Source organism: Lepisosteus oculatus, chromosome 24 (genome assembly GCF_040954835.1).
Source record: "Lepisosteus oculatus isolate fLepOcu1 chromosome 24, fLepOcu1.hap2, whole genome shotgun sequence".
NCBI classification, from domain to species: domain Eukaryota; kingdom Metazoa; phylum Chordata; class Actinopteri; order Semionotiformes; family Lepisosteidae; genus Lepisosteus; species Lepisosteus oculatus.
In genome coordinates, this window is record NC_090719.1 from 13,608,022 (window position 1) to 13,621,165 (window position 13,144).

Sequence of the window (13,144 nt, forward strand, 5' to 3'; positions counted from 1 at the left end):
CCTGCGACTGATGTCACCAGGGTGGGCGTGGCTACAGACTGACTGCGCACGTAGTTTTTTTCTTGGCTCCGCCTGAAAACTTGCGGAAGAAATCCAGCGTGTTTTCAGAAGCCCCCATGAGTTACAAGTTTCAAAATGTTTTATTTTTTATTAATAAATGTATTAATCACACTACATTTAATTCTAATTAGCATCTGAGATCCATGGGAATGTGAATTAAAGAATTTAGAAATATGAAGGCGAGCTGTGGGGTTTAAAGATCTTTGCAGGACATTTACAGTTCTATAACCTGATTTATCTTAATGCTGCACCAAGTCAGATTTCTCATCTGTAAAATGGTTAATATACAGTCAATTTACTACCTATGTACTTCTTATTAATCATGCAGCTGATGCGTTCTTTTAAAATGTTACATAAACATGAAAAAGTTCAAATGAGAGGACAGTATTTGAGCCATGTAGCTCTGGTATCAGTTTGATTCGATAATCTTATGCAGCCGAAAGAAAGGCTGTTGGTTTCAACATAATGGCTGGCCTGAATGGCCTGTGCCATTCTTCCACAACTCTTGGTGTAAAGAACTTTTAAATACACTTCCCCAAGGCACCCTTTCACATTTCCCTTGGTTCATGTCAAAGTAGTTCACTGTATAACAGCATCCTATTTTTTAAAATGGTCAACCGCAGTAATTACCTAACTTATTAGCATAATTCCCAACACTAGTGCACTGTACCAAAATTCATATTATAGTCAAATAAATTCAAATTTCAAGGGGGTCAGGTGGAGTTTTGCAGGACAGTCACCTTGGAGAGGCCTGGAGCTGCTTGGTGTCAAACAAGCAGCAAAGAAAAAGTTGGCGACCAAGGTCAGCAAGCAAGTAATGCAAGCAAATGCAGTATCCAGATGGATCTGGATTACAAGGAATGAGCTTTGGCGATCTAAAGCAAGCTGCAGGGAGACAGACCTGATCTCATGTGAGTGGACCTGAGTAACAACACATGTACCATAAACAATCAAGTGAATCTCAGAGAAAATGAGGATTATATGTCTTCACACCTCTGTGTTAGTTTATTGTAAATGCTCCTCTGGCAGGGATTACACTAGCAATACGTCTCCTGTATGGTTCCTGGCCCTTCTCAGAGGGGATATGTGACCATTTTGGAGGAAGGTGTTCATGGTCTATTTCTCTTCTGTGGATTTTTCAAAATGGTTGAAGCAGTAAGACCAGTGAACTTATAGCAGGTTGTGCCTAGGAAGGGGAGGCCAGGAGGAAATGATGATGTTCCCAAAAACATTTTTTTTTTATGGGAAGAGAGGATTTACAGAAATCAAGGGATGAAAATGAATACTCATAAGTAATGGGGTTGCTCGAGTACACAAGGAAAAACCAAAACCGTAAACAAATAAAATGTATTTCAGACTCCACTGATGATTCGAAAATTCACCCTGCTAGTTTATTTAAATGAACAAGTAATAGGTTTATTCCTATCTCTCTGAAAAGAGAAGAAAGAAAAAACAAAGTTTCGTCAGCTACCCACCTGAACTAATTTATTATTTATTCATCCAGGTGGGGCTGCACATTGGTGGTGGTGGAGGGGAGACCCCATTACCTGTAAAGTGCTTTGAGTGGAGTGTCCAGAAAAGCATTATATAAGTGTAAGCAATTATTATTATTATTATTATTATTATTATTATTATTATTTAAATGCCTACTTACCAAACCACCAGGGCAATTATCAGTCAAAATGGAAGGAGGCTGTTCAACAGGAAAAGTTCAGAAATGATCAGCCAATAAAAAGCATCAAATAGATGAAGACAAATTCTGTCTCAAATTTATGCCTCAATTGCTTCTAATTAACTAATTAATTTTAATTCATTCATTCAACTAATTAATTTTAATCTAATCAATTGTTGTTATTATGTTTCAAATACAGAGGGCTCTATTAGCAAAGCATGTTTTTATAAAAGGTCTGCAGCACTTTTCCCTTTGTGATACATTTGAGAACATCATTCCAATCATAGCAGGCATTGACAAGTGTTCTGACATAGGAAGAGGAGCTAAAATTATTTAATAGTTAAAGTCACAAATCTATATAAGCATAAAGCAATAACCATATTCAAATCATTATCTTCTGCTCTTAATCTATTTCTGAAATGGACTGAGCTATGCTGACAATTTTAGAAAGAACACACTTGAAACATTTATGAAAGCAATGTCGCAGAGTCCCTAGAAGTCTTCTGTAGGATGCTTGCATTTTGGCTCAAGCCCAGACTGTGATGTTTCTTTGAGCCAAGATGGCCTCTGAGCAGGCAGGGATTTGGAAGCAGGTGTGCGTTATTGAGACAGACACACCTGGGCATTCCACGTGGGAATTTTAGGGGTTTTGGGATTGGTTCCCATGGAATTAGCCAAACCCCTGTAATTAATGGAGGCTTATAAAAGTGAAGCCTGGAAGGAAGACATTTAGATTGTGCTTTGAGTTGGAGAGGAACAGGAGAATTATTTGTGGTGAGCTGTGTTGTTAATGGTCCTGTGGGTCTATAATACTGAGAAGTGGTTGGTGAGGAGTGTGATATCAATGGCTTGGAAAATTCAACCAGAACAGTGTTACTGAAGCCAGCTCAATCTGTGGAGCTTGACAAGCTGTGCTGTGGTTTGGAAATGCATGGTAGGGAGTGCTACATGTGCTGAGTGTGTGTGATAGCTCATGGGTAAGTTACACTGGGTTGAGCTGAAGTTGAGGGGTAAAGTGCCATTGCAGACCCCTAGTCAGTGATGCTGAATGTGACTGTTCAGGGTGTTGCATGCAAGAACAAGCCCAGGTTGTCCAAATTGCTTGGTGTCTCTTAAAGACCCTCTAACTGGATGCTTTTCTGTGTGGATCTGAGGTGGTATAGTCTATGAAATGGGCTGAAAACTGCATTGATCCATCTTAAATGATGAAATTGTACAGGGCATGTCTTAGCTGCACACTGGTGGGGGGGTGACGATTCGATTCCAAAGAGTCCCATTCTGAGGGACTAGACCTGTAGGCTCAGAAGAAAACTGGACTCTTCCTGGTCTACAGCTTTTCTGGATCCAGAAACCCAGCTTGACACTGCTGCTCAGGGAGGAGAGATCCCTACACTGAAATCCCAGGTAGGACACTACTGTACTTGGTTCTACTATTTGGGAAAGTTTGGGTAGGAACTGAAGGTGCTCTGGATAAAAGCTCCAGTCTAGGACCACAGTCCTTTGTGTTAAAGTGAGCTTCCACAGTAGTATCTCCACTGGACAGGTGTGTGGAAGTTGAGGAGCTCCCATTTCCCAAGTTTGGGAGTCCAGAGTGTGACTGGCCTGTGTAAGGATGTTTGGTATTGAACTGTCATTCTGAGATGATGACCAATGAGCCAGGACTTGGTCATATAACTTCTTTCCTTTCAACAGACCGGTATGCTGTTCCCCTGAGCCAAAACAAACAAAGAGCCCTGTTGATCATGTGGTAAAAGTAGAGATGGACAACTGAAGCTCTACATCAGGAATGGGACATCCTCAACACTGCATCTGTAATGTGGAACAAAGATGCATGGTTTGTATGGTGATTCTTTGGCCATGATATTGTAACAACAAGGTGTTGCTGGAAGTTTCTTTGTATACAGCAATTAACTTCTATGAATTTTGTCCTTACTATCAAACTCTTCACTTCCAGAGTTCAGGTTCTGGAGTAAACTGTATTTTGTGTGTATATATACTGTATTTGGAGTTTTTTCATAAAATACAGATTTTAGAAAAATAAAAGGAGGCATGTGAAGATGTGAACTTTCTCTGGAAAAACCTATCTCTTAAAACTATTTTTACACAATGCATGCTTAATTGTGCTTGAACTGCATCGACACCTTTACATTTTCTGTTGCAAAAAATCAACAAATATTCTCTGTCTCTCGAACATTCTATGTGTTTACTCATTCTCCAGTAGCACATTTGAACACTATTTCTTATTCTCCATGTCTTCTAAATTCCTGAATGACTAAAACTTAACTTCCTCCACCTACCTATTGCTGGCCTGCTGTTTGTATGCTGTCCCTGTCACCACAGGGGCTTTTCTCCATCATCACAAGGTCACCTCAGCTGGTTACTTTAGCTGAGAAAATCAGTCCTAGTGTGTTTATGGCTGTGTGTGCCCTGTGAGAGACTGGCATCCCCCTTGATGGTGTATTCTGCCTTATACCTATTGCTTGCTAGGATAGGCTCTAGTTCCCCCACAACCCTGTATTCCATAATGTGTTGCTAGCAGTCATCTCATACTGCACACCCCCTGAAGCTCAGCAGGTGTGAGTCTGGTCAATAGCATGATGGGAGACCTGCCAAAGCTAAGGTTTCTGCTGTAAGTGGTGTTATTGGGGCCAGTAGGGGGTGCTCAACCTGCAGTCGGTGTAGGTCCTAATGCCCTAGCAGAGGGACACTATAACATAAGGTTTCCATCCTTTGGATGAGATGTAAAAGCAAGGGCCTGACTCTGTGGTCATTTAAAATCCCAGGGCATTTCTCTAAAAGGGTAGGGGTGTTACCCCAGCATCCTGAACACATTTCCCATTGGCCTTTGCCAGTCGCCGCTTCCTAATAATCCCCATCTCTAACTGGCTTCATCACTCTGTTCTCCTCCTCACTGCAAGCTGGTGTGTGGTGAGTGTACTGGCACACTATGGCTGCCGTTGCATCATCCAGGTGGGGCTGCATACTGGTGGTGGAGGGGAGTCCCCATTACCTGTAAAGCACTGTGAGTGGAGTGTCCAGAAAACTGCTACATACGTGTAAGCAATTATAAAGCAGGTAGAAAATAGGTAGATGGATAACCCCTTAGCAATAACCAGCATCCCAAGGAAAAATAACATTTTCTGATAACCTACAGAAAAAAATCCTTTAAATTTTGGTGTCTGCCTAGTGATACAATATCTGCCAGTGCCAGAGTAAGTAAAAAGCTACCCTACTAACCTCAAATAAGGGATCTAAGACTTAAGAGTTAGCTAGGCTTCAGCAGGAAACAGATTTTCTACTTAGTCTTGGTTTATATGGTTTATTACAGCACACACTCTGAACACTTATTTCTTCCAAACAAGGGGAAAGTTATCAGGAAATTGTATGAAACATTTACCTCCAACTTTTACATTAAATCTGAGAAACTCCCTCACATTTCAGCAACAATGCATTCCAGGTTGTTGACATAAATGTTGTCCAAAACAAAAACATGTTTTTTTCTAATGTGCTACAAGGTAACATTTTGCATATAACTTTAGCAAAGGCCTATTGGTTTTGAACAAGTGAAATTACATCAGAGAATTAATCCACTAATCCAAGGTATGTGCAAATGCATCCAGCCTTTTGTCCAATTAAAACATGCAAAAAAATCTCAGGAATGTTTTAATCAGCTCTCATTGTCTACTGATTTGCTTGTTAGAGTTGAATCACAAAACTTACAAGTTTTTAAATAAAAGTCAATGAGACTACTGTTATCAAAAAAGATCTGTGGTAATATTGGAAGATGAAGATTTGAACTAAAAACAATATTGAAACTTTGTGAAGTATGAGTCCTATTTAATGTATAGTAAAATCAACAGCACATACTGTAGATGGTTTTTGCCAGGTGGTAATCATTATTATTCAGTAACCTGGAGTAAGAGAACATACTAACTTTCGATTCATTTTTATGACCTATTGGTCTTTCAAAGGATTTTGAAATGTTATGGTAGCTATAACATAACTGTAACTTACCTGTAGTCTTATCTAATTGTATCTTGATTGAGCCTTATGAGAGATTATGAAAATCATATAAAAGGCTCAATGTGTTTAAAGTCATGCTTGATAAGAAATAAATGCCATGGCATTTATTTATGACTTTTTCCAATTATGAAACTTCTCAATGGATGTTTTACTTACAAAAGCATGGTAGATCAGGGTTGTTTTGTTGCCTCACCTTGAAGGTATCATTTTAATTAGCCATTCCAGTAGAGAAGACGTACAGATACATCTTTACATGCTTATCACCAGAAGATTTGAATGGAAAGTATATTAGTATAGAACATTCTTCTTTATTTATCTGCTCACTTGTATAACACTTAGATATTTCCCCCAAGCACAAGGCTCATACAATACTTATGTGTTAAGAAGAAATTAACAGAATTTTAAAACACATAATATTATACATGTAAATATTCTGAAAGCTGGTCTACTCATCATTTGTGCATACCTGACATTTAATTTTTTTCCCAGTTTTGGCACATCTAGGGCTCATTTAATGCAATGATTAGTTCTCACTTCAGCAAACTCACGACTTGCAGAAAATATTATCAATGTCAGCAACAACTGCATTGGCTATTTCTGTTTATGGGTTAATATGACTGTAGGGATTACAAGAACAATATTGATCCTGGAAAAGACAGGTTTGGATTCTGTTTTTCATAATCCAGTCATCAAGCTGCATTCTAAATTGTCCACTGATTGCAGCCAGTAATGTGGATTTGTCACTCCTTTGAGGTTGTAAAGATCTTCGAGCAGTTTTCCAGCACCTTGCTGCAATGCCCATGTCTCTGTCTCTCTCGACAGGGTGAGTTAGACTTCAGCAACCTACGAAAATGAGCGAACAACACAACAAAAACACACATTAATGACTGAAAGTGATTTTCTTTTGAAAAGAAAAGCAGTGCATTGCGGACCAGTTTCCAATTGTGTTGTCCATTGATAACACTAACCTCACAGTTACCTGGCACGCCATTTATTTTGTAGAAAGCTGAGGAATCCCTGACTGAGTTACAGGAGAGCCCAACAACTGTACTGTACCACTTAAGGAAACCTGCTCATGGTCATTTCAGTGTTTCTTATAAGTGAGCTTCCTTGATGTGCATGTGGAGGAGAGGCACTGGTGTTAATTGCCAAATGAATGCATTAAAATATCATTTAAAACAACAGGAAAAAAAATCTAAAACAAAAAATCAGACCATATCATTATATGTTGTTGTTTAACACCAGTCAATGTTCTTGATGGGCTTCAGTTATCCCTGAATTGTTTACAACTACTAGAGTTGGACCACTGCATCAACAAATGTTTTGAAACTCCACTACATTAAACCATATTAAACCAAACAAGCACACTCACCATCTTGACATTACAAGAAGCAGAAATGAGTCACTACCTGCTACAGTGGTATTTATCAGCCCAGCCTGGTGCAGGAAATCACACATAGTGATGCTGCACAGTGATGCTGACAAAATGTTGAGCAGTTGTGCTTATTTTATAGACTCTTATTTTGCTCATGAGCCATAGATCTAATTTCATTGTTCATGCTTGCTCCCTCTTTGACACAAACTGTGTATCGACTTCTTAAGTGGCCACAAAGCAAGGGATGGTCTCCTACAAAGCAGCAGAAACCGCACACAGCAATGACTAGTAGAATTCCTGAATTCAACATCCAATTCTTAGCTTGACCGAACCTGAGCTGCATATACTGTATAACAGGCAATGTGTACAGCCCTGCATATTCTAAAGGAGCAATGGCTACATCACACATAGCCAAAGAAATATCACCAAACCATAAAAAAAAACATGCTTCCTTTTAGGGTAACACTTAGGCAGTATGTGATAGACTCCCCAGGCAATCGTGAAAGGATAATGTTCTATTTAAAATGGTCTTTTCCTAGGTTTGGTGCAGAGGAAGAAAAATACTGTTAGCCAGGGAGCAGGTGCTTAAGTGGAAGATCTAAAATAGGACTGAATGTGCCCTTCTGGCAATAAATAAATGAAGCTTTTCATGGTGTTTTGGAACGCTGCGTGCTGACTGAGTGCAACATTTTTTTGCGTGAAGAGACTCTCTAAAGCCATTAATTGGTCTTTTCACATGAATGAAACCACTACAATTCTGAGCACATTCAACAGTCATTGTAAGCCGTCTGAATCCCCTTGCAAAGTTTTGCCCCATTTTTATGAACATGCCATAGAAGAAATTTGCACCACAAGTGAACATTTTGTGGTTAAAAAAACCCTTATAATAATTCATAATAATTAGGAATTAAAAATGCAACTGGTTCCAAGAATCACATGTCGTATTTTTAATGCTTCTCATTATGCACACTCTTTTAAAATCCTTCCCTTTGCAGACTTCGAAATTATCCATAGACGGGAGCAACTGCCAATGATTTATTTGTATTACATTGTTGCTCTTTACATGACAGGGATAGCAATGTATTTATTGATCTCCAGGATTTGGAGCTACATCACAGGTCAGTAACCTACAGCACGGGTGCCATTTTTGCCATGCCAAGCCATTTTTAACAGCACGTGCTATAAAAAGTCTAATAAGCCACAAAGAAAAAAGGTGAAAAAACTGTAAAAAACTGAGCTTGATGGCTTGACAAAGCGTCTACCCAATGAAAAACCCTTTGGCATAGAAAAAAACAATCCAGTCGGTTTATTTACTGCATTATTTTTAGCGGGGATAACCTGTCTTTTTCACAGGAGGGCTCGCTACCTGTGCCACTGATTTTTCATTTTTCACACTTAAGTGTAAAGTCAAACTTTTTGGACAAAATGGCGGCTGCAAAGAAAGAAACATTAGATGTTTGCCCATTTCAGCCCTTTATGTTCAAGATAAAGATTATGCTGTTACAATAAGATCACTTTATTGGCCATACACACTTTCTTGCATTAGGAATTTGTCTTTTCGCAGGCCCCAGCTTGCTCTCCATGAGACACACAGGGAGAGAGAAGCTTGGGGTCAGAGCGCAGGGTCAGCAAAAACTAATAACATTTTTAAGTTACTGAATTATTCAATTAGGTAGGAATGCTCAAGCAAATTGTCTAAGAAGAAAGCTGCTATTACAGTTTCTTGTTAATTTGAAGTCTAGTATGCTGATGCCTGCTCTTTTTTTATTTATAAAGTGTACAGTATGTGAAATATGTTCATATACCTTATCTTTTCACAGAAACATCACAGTATTTTTTTATGAAATAACATAGCTCAGCTGAATAGCAAAAATGTTATTAATATGTATTTAAAGATTCGCAGGCCTTGCTTGACATTAAAAGATGCTCGCTAGAATGTATTATATTCACTAATTAGTGTGGCTTCCAATCACAAAGACTCTCAGCATGATTACGAACAAGATCAAATTTGAATTGAATTGACATAACCTTGCTTTCAAAATTGCTTCCATTAAAAAAAACTATATATAACCATACACAAAAAGACAACATGTGGGTCTAATGGATTTATTCTTGCTCTCAACGTAAAACTTTGCAAATATTGTAAATTACCCTGGATAAGGACATGTACTAAAGAAACAAGAACGATAATATTTTTAAACATGGATATCAAACAAAATCAAAGACAATATTTTTTAAAATACATAGAAAAATCATGGCAATCTTCCAGTCTGAAGTGCACACACACTATCAAAATTAAGATAATATCATCAGGAATGACCTCAGTGAACATTAACACCATTCCGAAATGGTTGACGCTCAGACCTGATCAGCCTTTGGAGAGATTGCTGTGGGGTGTTATAATGTATAACTAAGCAGTGAGGTGTCTCTCAATTTGAAACAAACATTCTTGTGATCAAGATTCCTGCCTTCCTCATCACATTTCCACTTATTGTCCTGAACAGTATAACAGTCAGCACACTTTTCACCATAAACAATGGTTTATATCAGATCTGTCTGGAGCAATACTGCGTTCAATAGTGAACAAAAAACTCTACCATTCTCTCTGTTGTCATGTTGCCAGATCAGATATTCTCTGGCCCATAGTGATTTCATGTCCCAGCTCTCAATAAAGTACCACTGAATACCCCTGAACACGTCATTGAAAACTTTCATAAACATATACAGTATATTTCTTATATATTTCATTGCGAAAAGATTTCTTACCTGATGGTTTGAAGGCTGTCAGCTGAACTCCCTAGATGAAGGAAGGATAAAATTAGTTGATACCTTATATAATGTTAAGACAGGTGAATCTAATCTTAGCACAATTGGTAAATATCAGCTCGGTAAGCCTTCGCTTTAATCTTGATCCTAAATTTCTTGTATGTCTTCTTGTATATTTTTGTTTTGTTTGAATCTCTTTGAGATCACTTTATGGGGGTTAGGTGGCGGGTAGAGAGTCACTTACTGTTTCTTAAACACCACTTGCCACATCGACCTGAGTTTTCTTTCCTTTAGGAGTTTCAATGCCTAAATACGTTCGTTGGAGGCATGTTTGGTCAGTTTATTGAATTAACACTGTATGCTTTTACTGTAACTCACAGAGAGACATGCATGTGATCAAATCATGAATGTCATGTATCACACCCCTCTCGTGTCATGTTTAACGTGCACTGGTCATGTACTGTACACTGTAAGAGTAAAATACTTCTGCTAGTCATGTAAATGGATTGTTAAGAATAAAATACTCAACAAACGGTAATGTATGGCAATATACAACAACAAAAAACAATAATAATGTTGAGAAATAAATATAATAATAACCTTTGTTTATTTCAACAAACCTTGTCTAAAACAGAACAATGCAAAACAGAGACACAAGTTCATTTCAGTAAAATGTAGTTGTTCTTTTCCTTCAAAACTGATTTTCACATCTTTTCTTTCTAGCTCTGTCAAGATTTTAGAGAGAACACTGATTTCCTGAGGCTTTTATTGTAGTATAATTGCTGCCTACATTTGCCTAGATGAAGACCCTTTTAATTTGTAAAACATCACAGTTGGTTAAAAGTGTGGGTTATTTACTGTATGTAAGCAGTTTTACAGACCTGGGCAACGTGTCAGATCTTACTTGTGTCATACACAAACTGCTTGGTTACACTTGGAGATGTAATAAAAACCAGATTGAGTATCACAATCCTCACCAAGAGAAGGGTCACTTGAAATTCCTCCTAATTCATCATCCACCCATTTCAGCTTTTTGGCTAAGCAGATCAAACCAGAATTTTCAACGGCTCTTTCTGTAACTTCAGCTACGTTTTAAAAACATACAGGAGCTCACTCACCAAAAGAAAACTCCCCACAGCCTTTGAAAATTTAGCCTTACTTAAACTTACAAAGCTGGTAAGACCTTGGTTAAAAATGATTTAGTTGTTTAGTACTTCAGTTGGAAAGGAAGAACTCATTAAGGGTTAAAAACAAGTGGTAAAAGATTTCCTCCTACTAGCATGAACTTCAGCTAGAGAACCTAGTACAAACTACATTTTAAAGGAAAGTGTCCAAGGTTTTTTGGGTGGGGGTGTGTGGGGGGGGCAGGAGGAGAAAGCATGTTCAAAAATTTCTTTGGATTTCGCGTTTTCCAGATATTTGAAATGCCATCCGCCATTAAATACGGTGAAGGTTTCGCAATTTTGAATGCTAGCCAGGAACAAACATAACAACAAATATTCATGTAAAGAAACATAAACAAATATGTCAATGAGGGAAAGGAAACATGTCAGAGCCTCTGAGCGAATACCAAATCTGTGACTCTTTGCCAGAAGTCTTCACCACCTTTCAGGCACACTAACGTTCAAAACAGAAGAATGATTTACAAAAACATTTCAATTATTCTTATTGAAATTATTTGTCACAATGGCTTTATTCAATACATCATATCAACTGCATTGAGGGGATCTAAACAAAATAAACATTTAAGCAAAAGAGAGTCTAATCAGATGGATGCATTTATTTTCCCCGAATTATTCTATTCCTCATTGGTTTTCCAAAGTGTTTAAATCAGCAATGATGAAAGTTCTGTCTGCAAATCTGTAAAACTGATATAGTGGCTTGTCAGGTGTGTAGAGATGCAATTTTGTGTAATTGTAGTCAATAATCAGTTAGTATTATTGTGCTCCACTACACAGTATATTATATGGGTTTGTGTGTTTTATTCTTAAGAGCTCAACCTACTTTACAAATGGCAACAGCCTACTGAGCTTCATAAAGATAACCTGCCATGGAGGGACAAGCTGTGAGTTATATTTCTGTGATCGTCCTACTGCCCCCACTAAAAACTGCCACTTTTCAACAACAAGAAATGGATTCACCTGTGGGCGATAGTGGTTTTATGAACTCCAGTGGAGTAGAATGACAAGAACTCGGGTGAGTGCCTATGATCAACACTTCTAAAAACATCCTAAGCACAAAGAGGGGCCTCAGATGGCAAGGTGAATCTTCAAACTGCTTCTTTCAGAGTGCAGAGGATAAGAACATCTTTGTCACTTAAATTTATTGTCGTTTTAAGTTTTTTCCACTCGTGTCGCTGATATGAGCTAAGCAATCAGAGAAGCAAGGCAGTGAAACCTGCTGTGTGAAAGCCTGATTGGGCTCTCAGCTGGAGGCTTGTGGCACCTTCTAATGACCAGTACACAGCTTTCACATCTCAGTTAAGAGGCCCCAGCTTTATTGGAGCCCTTTGCCAGCTCCACAGATTACTTTTTTACACGGCGCCTCGTTAACTTTAATAGTTGATTATCTCAGCCTCCGCACACAGGACACACTGAGAGCCAACGCTGTCATTAGCCTTTTTATTCTGTCTGTTGAAAACACACAGGCCCCGAGTTGTTTTGGATGATCCCCGCGGAACTTGAAATCCCCAAACGAATTTGTTTACCGGAAAAGAAGGGAAATAAAACATTGATATAACCCCAAAGCTCTAAGACAAATTGTTTTGTTCTGTGGATTTGCATGCTTACAACATTTCTCTCAAAGATATTAAGATTTACAATGCTTTATTTTAGTAACATGTAAGCATATAGTGTCTGATGTAGAAGCAGCAGCTGAGCATGGTCTTTGCTTTATGTTACTGAGCAAGACGTGTGGATAAGGGTTCCTGCACAGAGTTTGTGCTAGCAGCCATATCACCCAGCAACTCACAACTAGCAAGTCAGTACCTGGATGGGAGACCTCCTGGGAAAAACTGAGGTTGCTGCTGGAAGAGGTGTTATCGGGGCCAGCAGGGGGTGCTCTCCCTGTGGTCTATGGGGGTCCTAACGCTCCAGTACAGTGACAGGGACTTTGGATGAAATGTAAAACCGAGGTCTGTGGTTATTAAAAATACCAGGCCATTTCTCGAAAAGAGTGGGGGTGTTACCCCGGTGTCCTGGCCAAATTTCCCATTGGCCCTTAACAATCAAGGCCTCCTAATAATCCCC

At 38.7% G+C, this 13,144-nt stretch overlaps 1 protein-coding gene across 2 annotated transcripts in view; it reads right to left on the reverse strand.

Annotated features, from left to right (window-relative positions):
• Positions 1–5,037: 5,037 nt before the first annotated feature.
• The window catches only part of adgrd2 (adhesion G protein-coupled receptor D2), a 53,518-nt gene continuing 45,411 nt past the window's right edge, over positions 5,038–13,144 (reverse strand). For both annotated transcript variants that reach the window (XR_001480772.2, XM_015367034.2), the window contains 2 exons: positions 9,897–9,927; positions 5,038–6,598 (listed from right to left, as the gene is read on the reverse strand). Coding sequence is in view for 1 of the 2 variants with exons in the window: in XM_015367034.2 (XP_015222520.2) it covers positions 6,591–6,598; positions 9,897–9,927 (39 nt within the window). In the remaining variant the exon portion in view is untranslated. The remainder of the gene's footprint in view (positions 6,599–9,896; positions 9,928–13,144) is intronic.